Source organism: Mustela nivalis, assembly GCF_964662115.1.
Source record: "Mustela nivalis genome assembly, chromosome: 8".
NCBI classification, from domain to species: Eukaryota; Metazoa; Chordata; class Mammalia; order Carnivora; family Mustelidae; genus Mustela; species Mustela nivalis.
Window position 1 is genome coordinate 18,452,857 of NC_139027.1, and position 19,360 is coordinate 18,472,216.

Sequence of the window (19,360 nt, forward strand, 5' to 3'; positions counted from 1 at the left end):
CTAAATTTCTCTTGTGGGGCAGAATTATCCCTGTTTGAGACCGTCTAGGCTAGATAATCATCTTTTAGGTTTCCTATAGAAGGATTTCTTGATAAGGCATTGAATAAAAGAAATCCATTCAGACAGACAAAATGTCAGCCAGCCTGAACTCTGAATGTGTGTGTGTAGGGGTGTGGGAGGTGTGTGTGTGTGTGTGTGTGTGTGTGTTTTGCGTGTAGGCTGAGTTTGTACTGTTCCACTGGCCGCAAACTCCCCATTTCCTTTTATAATACAAGCCTTTTGACCTGGCCTTTATAGACTTCTGAATATATGTCCCAAGCTCTGAGGACTCCTGACCTCTCTCCTCCCACCAGCCAAAAGTGAAGATTTCCGAGGAGTTAAAGGATATGGTGATCATTTTGGGAAGACTTCCTAGAAAGAATAGAACTTGACCTGCTTGCTAGATAATGAGTAGCATTTTAGTAATCAGAGGGAAGAGGAAGGTCAGAGTGAAACAACTGTATACAGCATTAGGTTGTATGTAGAGAGAGGGGAGGGGCAGAAATAGATAAATTTCTCTTTAACAGAATGTGCTTTAGAATAATTTCTTCCTCTGCTAAAAATAGACTATTTATTTTCTAAGGTTGTAATTTATTTCCTCGTTGAAATTTTCTCGTTTTTACTACTTCTCAAGCATCTTTCCTCCCTCCCCACCCATTTCATGCTCTCATTATCTCACAATTCAAAGAATATATAAAGCTGTAAGTTTGGAAACCCAACTCCCACTCCCCTGGCAGTGTTACCTCTCTTCATTGCTAAGATTAATGTATTTCCCCCTATCCTCATGGCCTTGTCTTCTGTTTCCAGAGTTGCCGTACTTTCTGCCTTAAGTTAACTCGACCATCCTTCTTGCCACCTCACATTCTCATCTTTCAAGGTCCTATTGCGCGCTCAAGCTCTTGGTCCCGGCCTTCCTTCTCTCCTCTAAGCTTGAGCACCTTGTAGGTGTCTCTGGGTATGCAAGTGTTGCACTTGTAGGTGGCACCCTTCTGTATTGGCCTCTGCCACTCGACAGAATTCCCAGAGGACAGAGATCTGCTCACCTCTGTAGCCTTCAAACTTTATATATTATCTTGCATACACTTAATTTTTTTGCTAAATCTTTGTAAAATTAATGGTTTATTTAAACTTATGTCTGGGGTCTGTAGAATTTAAAGAAGTATGTAGAGTTTTGTACTTAAGAATCCCTTTGACGGGCGCCTGGGTGGCTCAGTGGGTTAAGCCGCTGCCTTCGGCTCAGGTCATGATCTCAGGGTCCTGGGATCGAGTCCCGCATCGGGCTCTCTGCTCAGCAGGGAGCCTGCTTCCCTCTCTCTCTCTCTGCCTGCCTCTCTGCTTACTTGTGATTTCTCTCTGTCAAATAAATAAATAAAATCTTTAAAAAAAAAAAAAAAGAATCCCTTTGACTTTTATCTTTTTTTTTTTTTAAGATTTTATTTATTTGAGAGATAGAGAGAGGGTGTGTGAGCAGGAGTAGGGGGAGGAGCAGAGGGTCCATCCCAGTACCCTGGGATCTGCAGTGCCAGTCCTCTGGTATTGCTCAGGTGTCCCCAGTCTGTAGGGTTTGTGTTCCAGGCCTTAGCCAACTGAGCCATCTAGGCACCCCAAGAGTCCCTTTGACTTTTAAAACCATAATGTTCGTATCTTTAATTTTTAAACGATTCTGAATGTTCTATCCTATTCCATAAAAGCCTGGAAGCTTTAATTTTTACATTTATATTAAATGAGATTTTCCCCCAAACATTTTGTTTTCTGATCTAATGGTAATCAAAAAAATTAATGAAACCAGAATTAAGAATTGAGCTGTTTGGAGATGGGAGATTTAATCACTGTTCACAGCAATTTGGATTCTCTTACAAAATCTCCAGTCTTTCTAGTTTGCATCTCATATATTAAAATATATTAAATGTATTAAAATATTAAATATATTAAAATATGAGTGTTAATATCTTTATTAGTAATTTATGTTATAAAGCATCATATACACACAAAATAGTATTGATACTTATATTATCCCTCTGAAGAGTTTATTCACCTCAAATGATTGAGCAAGAAATTCTTTAAGCTATAGATTGTTTATCAGGAAATATCAATTCCCAGGGTGCTTGTTTTGTTACCTGATGAAGTTAAGACATGCCTATGACCTGGAATTCTAAGCCTGATACGACAGCATCTTCAAACTAGTGTTCCATACAAAATTATTCTAGGAGATAAATGTTAATGGCAGATTCACAGTGTGCTTTGGCCAGTTAAAGGCTCATAGAATTACTGCAGTAAAGAAATCTGTTTCACCTTGTGTAACCCATCATTTCCAATACTTAATACAGCACAGCATGCTATTTTCCTGGCACATCTATTAATATCTGCAGAACAGTGTTCTTTAGAACACCAATTTGGGAAATGCTGGTCTAAAGTAATTACTTCTTCTAGTTAAATAAATAGTCTATTTTCTCAAACCATTTGTTTCTTACATAATTCTCCCCAGCAATGAAATCACGTTGGATTTCCCCAAATATGTACCCATCTGACCGTCAGCCTCCAAGTGAGAAAGAAGTACCTCAACTTTTCCATTAATCTTCTAGACTTTTGTAAAATGTGCCCTATTATATACTTACTTTTATACTGTAGTTTAAGATGTAGGGCTGATATTTCTTTTCTCTCCATTATTGTACTTATCTGAAATAACTGAGTAGTAGCATGATTTTGAAAGTATGATATATGGGGGCACCTGGGTGGCTCTGTCATTTAAGCATCTGACTCTTGATCTCAGCTCAGGTCTTTATCTCAGGGTTGTGGGTTCAAGCCCCACATTGGGGTCCATGCTAGGTATGGAGCCTACTTTAAAAAAATAAAAAATAGGGACACCTGGGTGGCTCAGTTGGTTGAACAGCTACCTTCAGCTCAGGTCATGATCCCAGGGTCCTGGGATTGAGTCCTGCATCGGGCTCCTTGCTCAGCGTAGAGCCTCCTTCTCCCTCTGCCTGCTACTTCCCCTGCTGGTACTCTGACTTTCTCTCTCTCTAACAAATAAATAAAAATCTTTAAAAAATAAATAAAAATTTAAAAAATAAAAAAATAAAGGTAAGCTATATGTATGTATATGTGTATATACCTATGTGCATATGTGCACATGTATGTGGATTCTGCTTTTATTTTTTTTTTAAAGATTTTATTTATTTATTTGACAGGCAGAGATCACAAGTAGGCAGAGAAGCAGGCAGAGAGAGAAGAGGAAGCAGGAGCAGAGAGCCTGATGCGGGGCTCGATCCCAGGACCCTGGGATCATGACCTGAGCCGAAGGCAGAGGCTTTAACCCACTGAGCCACCCAGGCGCCCCTGGATTCTGCTTTTAAATGCTCTGTCCTATTTAGTGTTCTGTAGGTGGGAACTATTTGATAAAATGTTTGGAATTGCCAGCCTTTTGGCAAATAAACATGGGAAATAATCTTACTAAACTTGTAATACTGAAACTTGTTAGTAATCAATAAAAAGTTTCTGTTACCCTAAAAGGGCCAAAGTATGTATTTGTATGTAAAAATATGATATCTCATTGTTATATTTTTTTCTAGTTGATCCACCAAAATCGACAAGCTATCTTGAACCAGTTTGCAGCGAACGCTCCTGTTGGCATCAATATGAGGTCAGGCATGCAGCAGCAAATTACACCTCAGGTAATGTGAGAAAAGCAGACATTGTTAGCAATTCTCTACCCCAAGTTGTTTCTTAAAGTGTCGACTTGAGTGTCCGAGATGATCTTTTAAGGTAGTAGTGCAACTTTCTTCTAGAATGAATTGATAATCAACTTGTGATACCCCTTACTGATATTTAATCTAAAGCAAGAGTCCTTTGTTTGGTTTTGGTGGTGGTGTTGTCATTGCTATTAGATACCAGATGAATCAGTAGAACACTCTTACTGGTATCCTGAATAGGGCCAGTTATAAGACCCCTAGATAAGAAACTGTGTGGATGGTACCGGAAGCCTGATCAAAACCCAGTCACATTGCTGAGTTATATTAACTACCCTTTTGTGTCCTCTGCTCAATCTGAGCATCTGCATTTTCTGTTTTTTTATTTATTTTAGCAAGCCTTGTACATGAACCCAGGGCCACTGGAACTTTAAACATAAAAAGAACTGGGTTGCCTTCTACGTCTTATCCTGTACTCAACTCCCTACTTAACTTCGTAGTACTTCTGCTTCAACCGCTTCGTGCTTTCTTAACCAAGGTGACACAAAAATTGGAGAGATGAGGAATTTTAGACAGGATGCACACAAAACTTCTTTCCTCCATAAGGTGTACCTAGATGGATTCAGGGCAAAAACAGGAAGACAACTGTAATCAAAAGGGTTACAGACAGAAACTAATGTTCATGGGTCACCTGGGTGGCTTAGTCAGTTAACCATATAGCTCTTGGTTTCAGCTTAGGTCATGATCTTGGGTTCTTGGGCTCGAGCCCCCCCGTTGGCTCCATGGTCAGCATGGAGAAGGGTTCTCTCTCCCTCTCCCGTGCTCTTCCCCTGCTTGCTCTCTCTCTAAAGAAAAGAAAAGAAAAAAAAGAAAACTAATGTTAAGCAGCAGATATTGGCATCTTCATGGATCCATACTTGGGTTTCCCTGTCTTAAAAAGCTCACTAATTAGCTCATGCAAGGGTAGTTAGGTTATAAGGAAGGAAGACCCTACTTTTGGAATTCACATAAGGATGATTTCTGTTAGAAAGTCATATGTCACAGTTTCTTCTAGATTGGACTATATCTGTTTACAAGTTTAATTTTAGAGGAGCTATCTGCCTTGATCAGATCCTCAGTCTTCTGAGGAAGGCTTTATTGAAATTCCATGTTGCTTTAATGAGTTAGACCCAAAAAAGTGATTTTAACCCTAATTTTACTGTTGGTTTTGTCATTCCTAGTATTATAGCTATTAAAACACATACTCTGATGCCTGGAGCAGTCTTTTTTACAACAGTGTTATAAAATAGCTTGTTCTGGCCCCTGGGTAGCTCAGTTGGTTAAGCATCCAACTCAGGTCATGATCTCAGGGTTGTGGGATCGAGGCTTGTGTCTGGCCCTGTCTGGAGTCTGCTTCTCTCCCTTTCCCTCTGCCCCTTCCCCTACTCATGCTCTTTCTCTAAAATAAATCTTAAAAAAAAAAAAAAAAAAAAAAAAAGCTAGTTCTGTTTATTTTATTTCTAATTATTCTTTTTAAGTAACAATTTGTTTGGCATTGGATCCTAGATTTCTGATTCTTCCTTTTTAAATGGTATTCTTAGGTTTTTCCAATTGTAAAGATAATGCATGCTCATTATAAATAATTTGGAAAATACAGGAAAGTGTAATGAAGAAAATTAAAATCAACTCTAATCACATTTTATTCATTTAAGTAAAGTGGAATAAATGATCTCAGTGAGAAAAGAGAAGAACTAAGAAACAGAAAATTTGGGGGGAAAGGAAAAGAAAAAAAAGCCTCCTAACCACATCACCTCAGACATGTTTGAAGTCATAGTGATAATTGCTGCGTGTTTTGTTGCCCCAAGCTACTAGGCTTTATCCTGTAAGCTTCCCAAAGTAGGGGATGGTGATAACAGTATTCATAAATGAGGATTGGTTTTCTCTTTTGCAGCCCCCACTGAATGCCCAGATGTTGGCGCAGCGCCAGCGGGAGTTGTACAGCCAGCAGCACCGGCAGAGGCAGCTAATACAGCAGCAAAGAGCCATGCTCATGAGGCAACAAAGCTTTGGGAACAACCTCCCTCCCTCATCTGGACTGCCAGTTCAAATGGGGAACCCCCGTCTTCCTCAGGGTGCTCCGCAGCAATTTCCCTACCCACCCAACTACGGTACAAATCCAGGAACCCCACCTGCTTCAACCAGCCCGTTTTCACAACTGGCCACAAATCCCGAGTCAGCCTTGGCCAACCGCAACAGCATGGTCAACAGAGGCATGACGGGAAACATGGGAGGACAGTTTGGCACTGGAATCAATCCTCAGATGCAGCAGAACGTCTTCCAGTACCCAGGATCAGGTATGAGGACTGCTCCTCTGCGCTGCTTCCCACGTATCCGATGGCGCAGGTGTTCCCCTGCGCTCACGGCGGGGCAGTGCGCCCAAGGGGAAGGTGCTGCCGTGGGAGTCAGGGGACCCGGGCTCCAGACTCATCTCTTGCCACTAGTGGTTAAATAGTTGGAGGCTTATCACTCCCTGACAGCTAATATGATTAATCAGAGGATCCAGAAGGACCTGATTCTAAAATTTTTTGAATTTTGTCTGCAGGGTACATTCTCTTAACGTTCTTACTTTCTGTCGTGGATCCCTGTAAGAATCTTATGAGAGTCCTCTTCAGACGATGGGTTGAAGTACATGAACTCAAAATGGGCAAACAGTTTTTTCATTATTTTGGAGACTTTGATTTTGATAGTTTATATAGGGAAAACCCTCTTTGCAAAGCCTCTCAGGCTTCTTATTGGTGTCAGCACTCCTAGCTACTTAAGTTGGAAGCTCTTCTTCTGCAGTCTGAGGAACTTCCTAGCTTCCAGTTTTTTCCTTTTTAACCTTTTGTTTGCATTGTCTCTCTTCCGTTCTCTTTGTCCTAGGTGATGATGTCCTTTTAAATTTTACTTCTTTCACTTTCAGACTCTAATGGGTAGTGGTAATAAAACACATTTGATTAATCCACGATACTTAATCAAACTTTGATGCAAAATTAATGGCAGATTCCTGGGGAAAAATTGAAATAAATCCCTTCATTTTATAAATGAAAGAAAAAGTAAATTATAAGTCTGCCTAAAAATGAATTTCCATGAGAAGACTGCTATTTGACTTGAATAAAATGTTGAGGTTACATAGAGATTTTTTTTTTTAACATAGCAATATGCTTATCAACTTTGACAGCCAAATCAATTTAGACTTTCATTCTCATGGCAACAAGTGCTAAAATCCTTTGACTATTAAATTATCTAGGGAGACTGTGTCAGACAGCACCAGAATTCTCAAAGATCTTTTACTCAAAATTATGTCACATCAGTTCCTTTGTCCTCAAGACAATGAAGTCATCTTTGGCTGGTTTACATCGCTGACACTATCTGTATGGGCAAGAAAAGGATTATAAATCTATATTTTAATAATAATATTGTCTGAACCTTTTGAAGGCCACTTTCATGTGTCTTAAGATTTCTGTATGCAGAGAACTTGACAAGGCTTTTTCACTTTATTCTGGCCTGCAGAAGTACTTCCTCCAGCATTAGAAGACCTGTGTCATTACCTGGTTCTCCACTTCTCTTCCAAAATGGCAGCTTAGCCCACGCAGCAAATAGACTCTTAGTAGCATTCAGAATATTGATTACAGAGCCTTAAATCAAAAGATTTGTCTCATTCATTGGCAAAATAAGAAATAACTATGAGTAACCCAAACATTAGTAAATTCCCCAAGGATTCTTTTCTCTTAAGAAACAGAGAAATAAAAACAGTACTTATGCCCATTTTCAGTTATGTTCCTCAGCACCTCTTCTCTGGAAGGCCAAGAAAGAATTTCGTATCCTTCTTCTGTTTCTTGACAAAGCCACCTAGAAAGGCAGTTCTTCAGAACCCCATTTCCAATGAAGTTGACAAGCTTTCTTTCAAAGTTGTGTTCTCCTCTTTGAGCTACTGCCATGTCAGTGTGTACACAGTGGTTGAGATCATGAGTGGTGGGGCTTACTTCTCTAGGCAACAGAACTGGATATGTTGCTTCCCATCATAAGCGCTCTATCTGGTACCTGATTTTTCTTCTAGTCCAAATTTAGATTGACAGAAAATGCTTTTCACAACATAAGAATTCATCGTTGATCAAATCAGCATTCCTACTACAAACAAAACCCAGACGCTGGGTGCGGGTGCGATAGAGAATAGTTGTTTCATCCAGTTGCAAATTGAAATAAAATGACAGAGCCTGAAGTTCTTCCATGAACTACTTCAAAATAATGGGGCGGGGGAAGTGGTCAGGTTTTCTGGAGAACAAAAGAACATTTAAAGAGGCAGTGTTTTTAAATGTCTTCCATTGTGCTAAGTTATAAATTCATTCCAACATTATCAATAACCTGGTAAAAAGCTTCATGACCAGGTTTTGTGTGAGTACAAATTCAAGTTCTGGAAAAGTTTCAACCTTTGCAAATGAAGACTTCTTTTGGAAGAAAAAAAAAACCACCACATGTTTTTTAAATAAAATCTTACTGTAACACAGTCCTCCTCTTTAGTTTATGTGTGATAATACATAATGTGGTTGGCTTCACACGCAGAGTTGAACTGTACCAGGAACCTTATGACCTGCAAAACCAAAAATATTTCCTATCTGGTCCTTTGCAGAAAAAGTTTTTGTGTTAATTGATATTAGTAAGACTAAAGGTTGAATTCATTAACTTAGCTTTAGTCCTTTGCTTTGGCATCTTTTAGCTTAGTAGGGGCCCAGAGTAAATGAAGGAATATGTGAATAATAGTAATGACAGAGTATGCTCTCTTTTATTTCTGAAAACCAAAAATATTTCTAGACTATCAAGCCATAATGATGAGTGCACAAGAACAGAATTAGACATTTACAATTTATTTAGGGGCCCCTGCGTGGCTCGGTCGGTTAACCGCCTACCTTTGGCTCTTGTCGTGATCTCAGGGTCCTGTGGACCAGTCCCCACATTGGGTTCCCTGCTCAGCAAGGAGTCTGCTTCTCCCTCTGCCTCTTCTCCCCATCTCTCCCATTCATGCTCTCTCTCAAATAAATAGGTAAAATCTTAAAAACAAAACAAAACACACACACACAAAGACCCTGCATTTTTTAAAAAAAATAAAATTTATTTTATACCAAGGTGACATTTAAAGGAAATATGATGGAAATTTTTAGAAAATTTTGTACCCACTCCATGAATTCCTTGAAGCTAATCCATAGCTCCTTCTGTGAACTACAGTAATGCTACTCCACCCATTCCTCCTCAGTGATCTCATCCACTCCTGTGGCTTCAGTGACCTCTTCATGCTGATGACTCTCTTCTGTATCTCTAACCAGATCTCTCAGCTCTTGTGTACATTTGCCTGATGACAGACATCCTTGAATTTTCTCTCCACTAACACCCCAAACTCAGCTTGTCCAAAGTTAGACTCATCAGTTCTGCTTCCCTTCTCTCCATATCTCAGTGTTCCAGCTGTTCTAACAAATTTCTCAAGATCCAAGAAAGAATGTATACCTTGCTCTCTTTTCATACTAGGCCTTGTAATCCTATATCTGCTGTTTCAAACCAGTGTCCTTCACTCACCGGCCTCATTCTTGTTCCTCCCTTCTCTCAGAACTGTCTCCTCTGGGAAGCCTTCCCTGACCACTCCCAATCATAGGCACTCACCACCCTGTCTTACACTCACTTGTTCACCTAGCTGCCTTGCTTTTTAAATAGCAAGTTTCTTGACTGAGCAAAGTGTGATCTTTTTACTTTCTCAGTTGCCTAGCACAGAGGTCTGGCAGGGAGAGTAGGTGCTCAATGAACCTTCATGAAGTAAATGAATGGAAGGATGAATCCTGGTTCTGGTTGCTGCTGCCAATGGCTGTGGTGCTATTTATGGTCCAGCAGGGAGGCTTAGCATAGTTTAGGTGAAGACAGAATTATCGTAATTTTGGAAGGAACTAGATTGTCTAGTCCAAGGAATCCAAGGTCCAGTGTGGTGGCAGAACCTGAACCAGAACTCTGTCTACCCCTCCAGTTCCTTATTTACAAGCTGGTTCTCTCTACTAAAACTAGGTCAGCTGATAAGGAACAATTAGAATGTGAAATGAGTCCAGAAAGAAATGTCAAAAAGTATGCTGATATACTTGCAATCTCTTATTTATTGTTTAACTTTGATTCTACAGAATAATGTCCAGAATATGAGAAGTATCTCTTCTGCCCTCACATACATATTTTTCTGAAAGAAACTATTTCCTCATTAACAAGATTATAAATGCATTAAGAACAGACAAGTATTTTTTCAAAGATCACAACCAAAATAGTTAAATTATAGAGTTTATGTAGAGATAGTCTGCATAATTCTATATGCATAACATAGAAATGAAGAAGATGGGGGGAAAACACCCATCTTCTAGAGTCATAAATGAAAAATTAACTTCTCCATATATTCTTAGTCAAAATTATTAAGAGATTAAATTACAGATGGAGGAAGCAACAGAGAGAAAATATATAGCTTTATTTATAATAGTCTTTACCAAGAAAAATAAACATTTGATGAAAGAAAAAAACTATAGAAAGTTTACAGTTGGCTCAATTTTCACAGAAAATTTAAAATATTTTTAAAATTGTAGCCTACAAAAAACCAAAAGGAATAAATTAACTACATCTCTGGCCATATTAAACAAACAAAAGGAGAAAAGTTATAATAATGGTGGCAAAACATAGAATATACGATTATATTTATAGAGAAACATTAAGGACATAGAGACATGCTTATGATATAATCATAAGGGAAAGAAGCAGGTCACAAAAATGTGTTAGATTTTTTAAATGAAGATTTGAATGAATTATACTAAATTATGGATAATCAGATTATGACATTCTTCTCTGCACTTTTAAAACTTTCTGTATCTCAAAAGTATTTAACTATGAAATGTATTTTGTCAGGAAAAAAATACAAAGTGCTAGCATAACAGAAATCATTTTTAAAAATCCATTTTTACCTTTTAAACTGTTAGGACTTCCACTTTGGGCTAAGTTGGAGTAACAGGAGCCAGATTTATTCCCCCATCTGAAACAAACAAAAAAATCAAAGTACATCGAACTATAGTTTTTTATATTATCCAGACTATGCTGCATGGAGAGGGAGTCCAAAAGGAACCAGTAGTCTCCCTGAGTTGAGCCCATGGAGCTGGGAGTCTAGGAAGGCCAAGGCAACTCGAGGTCTCAGGGCACAGAACCAGAGAAGAGAGAGCCACAGGGAACTGCAAGGATGTACACAGGGTCCCACTCAGATTTTGTGTGTGTGTTTGTGTGTGCTCGCACAACAAACCAAGGCCAGGGAAAACCACCTGGAAAGATTAAAGGGAACAATCTACAAAGTTTGCACAGGGCCAACTTCTCTTCCCACCAGCCAGAATAGAAAACCTCATGATTCATGGGGTGTCAAGTAAGATACTCAGAAGGGTTTTGTCTCAGTAGCAGACAAAATAAGCCCTAACCTTTGCTTTTGTCTCTTGACACACAAGACCCAAAAGGATTAAACTGTCTCCATGTAACCTAACTACAACCCAGATAAAGGTTGAAAATACTTAAAGGGCATTTAGGGGTACCTGAGTGGCTCAGTTGTTTAAGCATCCAACTCTTGATTCCAGCTCAACTCATGATCTCAGGATCATGAGATCGAGCCCTGCTTCAAGCTCCTTTGTCAGGCTCCACTCTGGACATGGGGCCTGCTTAAGACTCTCTCTCTCCCTTTTCCTCTGCCCTGCCACCCCCTTTCACATGCACCCACTCTTTTTTCCTCCTTCTTAAAAAAAAATCCAGCACCTAACAAGGTGGAATTCACAAGGTCTGGGATCTAGTCTTTTTTGTTACCAGGCATGCAGAGATGCAGTATAATAAAACCAATAACGAGGAATAAAATCTGTCATCGAAACCAACACAGAAACACACAAATGATAAAATGAGTAGACAAGACATTGAGACAATTAAAAAGTATACATTTATTCTATATGTTCAAAAAGCTAGAGGAAAGCTTGAACATATTAAGTAAAGTCAAGGACAATATAAATAAAATCAAAATCAACTTCTGGAAACAGAAACTACAGTGTCTGTGATGAAAAATATACTAGATGGGATAACAGAGATATTAGACATTACAAAAGAAAAAATTAGTGAACTTGAAGACATAACAATGGACACTGTCAAAATGAAATCACAAAAAAACTGAAACGATAGTAGGTTTACTCCAAATTGACCTTACACAAAGCAAATCAAAATGTCAATATGCTTTTTGGAGAATTGACAAGCTTCTCCTAAAATTTATATGGAAATACAAAGGATCCAGTGTAGCCAAGACAGTTTTGAAAAAGAGAGCCAACTTGGATGACTGTCATTTCAAAAATTACCATAAAGTCACATCAGTCAAGGGGTGCCTGGGTGGCTCAGTGGGTTAAAGGCTCTGCCTTCAGCTCGGGTCATGATCCCAGGGTCCTGGGATCAAGCCCCACACCGGGCTCTCTGCTCAGCGGGGAACCTGCTTCCTCCTCTCTGCCTGCCTCTCTGCCTATTTGTGATCTCTGTCAAATAAATGAATAAAATCTAATTTAAAAAAATTTTTTTAGAAGATTTAGAAAAAGTCACATCAGTCAAGACCATATAGCATTCATACAAGTATGGACATAGAGACCACAGCAACAACCTAAAAATTCAGAAGTAAATTGTTAATATTACGGCCAGCTGATGTTTTTAAAACGATTGTATCAATAGCAGCTAATAAACATCATCCTGCCCAGGAAGGAACAAACTACCAATAAATGCTGCGGAATGGTCAAACCTCAGAAACATTATCTAAGTGAAAGAGGCCAGACCCAAAAGATCTCATGTGATTACATTTATATGAAATTGCCCCCAAAATGCATGCCTGTCAAGACAGAAAGCAGATGCATGGTTGCCTGAGGCTGGGGTAGGAGAGGGGAATGACTGCTGACAGGTGTAGGGGGGACATGAGGGGAACGAAAATGTCCATACCCGACTGTACTGGTGCTTGCACAGCTCCACAAACGGACTACAAGTCACTGAGTTGTGCAGTTCGGTGGGTAAATTTGAGGTGGCATAGGTGATACCTCAGTAAAGCTTAAAGAAAAAGGACAGGGAAAGAAGAGCCCACAGAGATGACTGAGGCATGGACAACAAAGCTCTTCTCATTTTTCATTTCACACGTGTTTGTTTTGCCTTTTTCCCTTCCTAACTTATTTTTATTACACAAGTAATCTGTCATATATATTCATGTACATGTTTGCACTTAAAAACTCATGTAAGGGGCACCTGGGTGGCTCAGTGGGTTAAAGCCGCTGCCTTCGGCTTAGGTCATGATCTCAGAGTCCTGGGATCGAGCCCTGCATCAGGCCCTCTGCTCAGCGGGGAGCCTGCTTCCCCCCTCTCTGCCTGCCTCTCTGCCTACTTGTGATCTCTCTCCCTCTGTCAAACAAATAAATAAAATCTTTTTTTAAAAATCCATGTAAGCAAAAAGAATAGAAAAAAAAATTATACATAATCCTGGAACCCAAATCAATATGTTAGTGATGCATTCTTGCAGACTTATTTTATGTTTACTTCTCTGTTTATACTCTTAATTTCTTGCCTTATTTTGAAGAGACTGAAATGTTTTCCCTGCTCTATTGAATAGGCTGTTTCTAATTATATCATGACAGATCCTTGTGGGAGTGGGGGGTTCTCTTTTATAGGGTTAATACATTTATAGTATAGTCACATAAATTAACTTATGTCAATTTGCAGGAATGGTTCCCCAAGGTGAGGCAAACTTCGCTCCATCTCTGAGCCCCGGGAGCTCCATGGTGCCCATGCCGATCCCTCCTCCTCAGAGCTCTCTGCTCCAGCCAACTCCGCCCTCGTCTGGGTACCAGTCACCAGACATGAAGGCCTGGCAGCAAGGTGCAATGGGAAACAACAAGTAAGTAAGTTTTTGAATATGAGCATCCCTGGTCTCCGCAGCACATAAGAACAGTTGTGCCGTGACGATCGGAATAGAAGAGGGCTGGCTGCTTCCAGTTGCAAGCTCACGGAACTGAATTTTACATGATAGCAAAGAGAAATAACTTCTGAATCCTCTAAGTTTCAAGTCATTTTTAAGGTAAATGTGTGTGTTTACAGTGCAGAAAAGTGGTCTAGTGGCCCCCAATCCCCCATCTCACTGTCAGCGCACCTGAAGAACTTGATCATGTATGAAACGGAGCTTCCCTGGGACAGAGGTAGAAATGGGTACTTTAAAAAAAAAAAAAAGTGTTATTTATAAAAACACTTTAAAAATTCTAAAAATCTAAAGTAAGAATGGCTAAATATCAGAATTCACTAGAGCCTAAAGCGTGGGCACGCAGGCTTTACCCCTCTCGGCATGTTTCAAAGATCTCGTGGCAACAGTAGAGGTTTTGTGGCTTCTCAGGCTGTTCTGCCTCAGCCAGCTCTTTGAATCTCTAGATTTTCAGTGGCCTCATCTTGCCCATTCTGCTTAGAATTATCTCACTAATGTCATTTTCCCCCCAATCCTGGCTGCTGAACTTTTCACACTTCACTTGAGTTTTATAAGGCTTTTAATTAGGTTGTGTCTTGGTTCTAATGACAGGGAAACCGTTTGATCTGACAACATAATAAGTGAGGCAGTTAAAGTTGAAAACTTAAGACCATATTCTCCTAAAGTTCACTGAAAGGTGAGAGGAAGTCTTCCCGTTAGAGAACTGTGGAGCTCTCAGTGAGGACTGTGTATAAATTAGGTAGAAATGAAACTGCCTATATAACATGCAAGAAGAATTTAGACTCCTAATATGTTCTAATCCCAGCTTACTAAATTCACTTTAGATTCCACGGTCCATGAGTATCGTGATTCCTTTACAGACACTCTCCACTCCCTTGGCCAGCTCTCCCTCTGCTGCACTTGGCCGTGCTAGCAAGATGCTTCCTAATGAAATCCAGCTAAACTCTAGCTCCATGCCCACATCTAAGCATTTAAATGTGTCTTGGAAAAAACACAGTCCCGCTGACAGTTCTGCTCCCTTTTACAGTTAAATACCCTAAAAGACTCTCAGCACTTCTCCTTTCCTTGCTGACCAGTCGGGCTTTCATCCCCACCGCTCTAGCACCAGTACTCTTGTCCAGGTTGGCAGTGTCCTCCACAGTGACAGGTGCGGTGACTGCTGGTAGCATTTGCATTTATTCTTTCTTGATGCTCCTCCTTCATTTAGTTTCTGGAACAGCTTTCTCTCTTGAGAAAGGTCACTCTCACCCTGTTTCTCAGTGTACTCTGCTGGATCTTCCTCATCTCCCCAAGCTCCATTTGAGGGCCTCAGAGCTCATTCTGTCCACTTGCTCCCTTGGTTATGCTGTCCAATACGATTACACATCCCTATCTCAGTGTCTATGACTCCCCAGTTTAAATCTCCAGCCCAGGGACACCTGGGTGGCTCAGTCAGTTAAGCGTCTGCCTTCAGCTCAGGTCACGGTTCCAGGGTTCTGGGATTGAGCCCTGCCTTGGGCTTCTTGTTCAGCAGGGAGCCTGCTTCTCCCTCTGCCTGCCACTCCCCCTGCTTGTGTGTGCTCTCTCTCTAACAAATAAAATCTTTTAAAAGACAAAGTCTCTAAATCCCAGCCCAGGCTTCTCCCTGAACACCATACTGTATGTATAACCACCTAATCTCTATCCCCCTCAGAAGTCTAATAGGCTCTCTGGCTCACCGTGACAAAATCTGAAGGGGTGTCGTCCCCCCGCCAAAACCTGCTCCTCTCCTACTGTTCCCCGTCTCAGTGAACAACAACTTTATTCTCCCAGTTATGCAGAGAAAACCTCTTCTCTCATATCTCACATCAGACAGCCCGTCAGCAAATCATGTCAGCTTCTTAGCTCTCCCTTCTTCCCTGTCCCATGTGCAAGCCACCACTGTCTTTTTTCCAGACTGTCGAAGGAGTCTCCTGTCTCCTGTCTTCGACCCTTGCTCCCTGGCAGTGTAATCACGTGGTAGCCTGCGTGATGCTCTTCAGACATGAGCAGCATGGCAGTCCTCTCCTCAAAACTCACCAACTTACTCAGAGTGCAGAATGGGGCCCGGGAAGCCCACATAATCCTGTTCCTGGGTCCCTTTCTGACCTCAGCTGCTATTCCCATCACTCAGTCTGCATACTGGTGTCTGTTTATTCTTCTGTTCCTCACATGTGCCAAGTACATTGCAAACTCAGGGCCTTTGCGTTTTTAAATCCCTCTGTCGGAATGTTCTTCTCACAGTGGCCACATGGTTTGCTCTCTCACACTTCAAGTCTCTCCTTAAATGTCAGCTAATTAGACATAGATATTAAATGTCACCATATTAAAGCTCCCTGATCATCATTTCTAAAACAACAGCGGTTTCCACCCCCTCGTCCCTTTTTTCCCTTCTATATTTCTCTTTATAGTACTTAACACCCGACATATTGTGTGTTGGTCCTTTTGTTTATGGTCTGTCTCCTCCAACTAGAATATAATCATCCTAAACACAGGACTTTGTTTTTGTTTACTTGTGTATGTCCATCCTTTAGAACAGGTGAGCACTTACTATACATTTATTGAGTGAACAAGGACAAAAATTCTCTGTCCTGCCTCAATCACTTCTTGAGTTCAGATTCAAATGTGGGCTTGAATTTTTGTTGTACTTTAACAGTTTTTGTGAACTTTGACTTTACCAAATCATTTGGGAAAAAAAAAAAAAGTTGTCACGAAGTCTCTAAGCATTCACATTTGCTTATTTGCTTCATGTGTAAAGGCTTATTAGTGGACACAGGTAGCATGGATTTGTGACCCCTCGCTGTTTCTCTTGAACAGTGCAGGGTGCCACAAGGAACAGGGGAAACTGCCCTTGCTGTGAACTTACCAAGAGTCCAGTGGGTGACGGCAGTAAAGGGACAAAAGTAATACATGAAACAAAGAATCACTTAGTAGAATGATGTAATAGAGTTCAGAGACTGTGTAATGTGATTCTTTTTCATGATCTCTCCAGTCAAGAAAAATAAAGGGTTAAACCAAGCCTCTTTGTCCTGGAACAGTGCAGGTTTGTGTGTAACACTAGTCGCTAGGGAGAGTCTGAGCACTTATTAGCATTTTAAAGGCTAGGAAGGCCTGTTGTTTAACCCTTTGTTTTTAGACTTCTAGGACCTGGAGCACCTCCATGCTTGTTAACAATACCTCCAATACCTATGGCAGCCATTGTGGCTGAAGTCTTCATCCTTACTTTCCCCCACACCGTGATTTAGGGGCTTCCAAATTACTGGTGCTAGCCGAAAAAACTGTACTAACTGACATGGGGCTGACCGAGAAAGCAGAGGGAGGGAGGTGAACCCCACCCCCCTGTCATTTCTGAGACCTAGAGCAGTGACTGGTGCTGCAGAGGGCTTGGTCTTCTTCCCGTAGTGGAAGAAACTGAAATGGAACTGTTGGCAAGAGCAGTTTGAATGAACTTAAGCTAATATAAGTCCCAAGTATAAATGTGAAAAGAAATTAAATCTTAAACTTTTTTTCACTAAGTATGACATCATTGCAGTCCTTGAAGCTTCTGCATGCATTAACTTACAGAGCCCTGAGCTGAGCCTCCGCAGGGCTGATTTATGGATCAGTTGACAAATGAGCATTGTCTGGGGTAGAAATGTTCTCATTAGGAAATGGGCAGCGAACTAATGGGTTTTTCCTCACCTTTAGTTGTGGGGGCACTGCCTCACAAGCATACACACTGTAGAGACGTTAATGGTTCAAAGATGTATTACTGACCATTTCCTAGGCATAGAATTTTCTTTGAGCATTTGTGTTTTATAATTACTTGGGGAAAATTTGCTGCTTTTCTTCAGACATGATGAATAGGCTGTTTCTCAGTATGTTAATTTTAGTGTGATTACCTTAATCTACCGGAAACGATAAATGTCAGTACATCCTGTTTACCTCCCAGGAGGGAGCAAGGAATATAGGAATAGATAAGCCATTGATGGGGTAAATAATATTTAGAAATCAAATTCTCCAGAATTAACCTTAAAATGGGTGGGATTTTACTAGCAGTTTATTATTTAACAACTGATAATCATAAAACATTTGGTGTTTTGTAGAACTTATAAAAGACACAATTCATATCATTTTCCTTTAGATGTGTATATATATGTATCATTTAGAATTTCAGAGTTCAAATATAAAGTTTCAAGTTGTATTTACTTGCTGTTTATTTCATACTGTTCTACCTCCTAAGAGAAACAGGCCAGACTATACCAATAGTCCAGAACGAGGCCATAAAGAAGGCGATCAGTAAAATAAGCCCTCTGGAAACCATAACTGCAGTTTGCTTCTGGAAAAGACATAAAGCCATGTTCTAGCCTGAGAAGACCTTTGGGATCTTTAAAAACATTACATTTGCCAAATAGAAATATCTGGTTATATTCCTCTTAGTTTATAGCATAGTGAAAACAACCAGAAGCTGAATCCTTGAGAAGCAACAGCGTCTCTAGAACATTGAATAAAGGCCCTTGAGTCTTAATGTGCATGAAAAGTTAGAAATGTGACTGTCTGTGCCCACCCTCAGAAACTGATTCATTAGGGCTGGAGTAAGGCCTGGGAGTCCCAGTTCTCAGAGTCTGAGGAAATTCTCTTCAGATGGTGTTTTTCTATAAATAAGAAGCAGTCCATACCTCATCGGTTGACAGCACTGAGTAATAATAACCCATGTTCATAATTCACTCATCACCAGATATTTACTGAGTGCTTGCCATGTGTCACTTATTACTAGAGACAAGGAATGAGTGGAACAAGATAGTAGTGTTTGCCTGAAGTGTTAGTCCAAGAAGATATATAAGCAATCACAATATAAAACTCCATCATTGAATCATTGATTCCTTTGTTCATTCATTCGTTGGGCAGTTATTAAACATACATATCCCAGGCATTTTGCTTAAATAGAGTATTCTTGGTTTAGGAAGATAAAATGATATAAAAAATTTCAGAATGATTTTGATTGTTAAATGAGTGCATTTCAGTTATCTGGAAGACTTACTTATGTGGAAAACTTTTTTTTCTTAATTATTCACCTAATTGGAATTTCACAACTCTGATATGAAGCCAGATGATTGTAACTTAAAATGAGCTCTTTGTAGCTATTAAATCCTTTGGGCAGAGTTCAAAATTCATCTCAATTACGCTCAATTTCTATATATTGTAATAAGATGAAGTCTTATATGTAATTTAAGAATGTAATGTCTTTTCTGTGGAGTTTTATCTAATACTTAAGAAACAGAGTCCAGTACGCTACGCCCATGTTCACGATCCGTGGATGTAATTGGGCTTGTTTTTGAGTTAACAGTGTGTTCAGTCAAGCTGTCCAGAACCAGCCCACGCCTGCGCAGCCAGGAGTGTACAACAATATGAGCATCACCGTGTCCATGGCAGGTGGAAACACAAATGTTCAGAACATGAACCCAATGATGGGCCAGATGCAGATGAGCTCTTTGCAGATGCCGGGAATGAACGCTGTGTGCCCTGAGCAGGTAAGTGGCGCAGCTGGCACACTCGCCACACACACATATTCCCCCCCTCCAGACCATACCACAGGTCATTCCTCCAGGGAAAATCA

At 40.2% G+C, this 19,360-nt stretch overlaps 1 protein-coding gene across 39 annotated transcripts in view; it reads left to right on the forward strand.

Annotated features, from left to right (window-relative positions):
* The window catches only part of NCOA1 (nuclear receptor coactivator 1), a 237,696-nt gene that overhangs the window by 207,950 nt on the left and 10,386 nt on the right, over positions 1 to 19,360 (forward strand). For all 39 annotated transcript variants that reach the window (XM_082745013.1, XM_082745025.1, XM_082744996.1 and 36 more), the window contains 4 exons: positions 3,609 to 3,710; positions 5,656 to 6,058; positions 13,515 to 13,689; positions 19,091 to 19,274. In XM_082745013.1, coding sequence (XP_082601139.1) covers positions 3,609 to 3,710; positions 5,656 to 6,058; positions 13,515 to 13,689; positions 19,091 to 19,274 — 864 coding nt within the window. The remainder of the gene's footprint in view (positions 1 to 3,608; positions 3,711 to 5,655; positions 6,059 to 13,514; positions 13,690 to 19,090; positions 19,275 to 19,360) is intronic.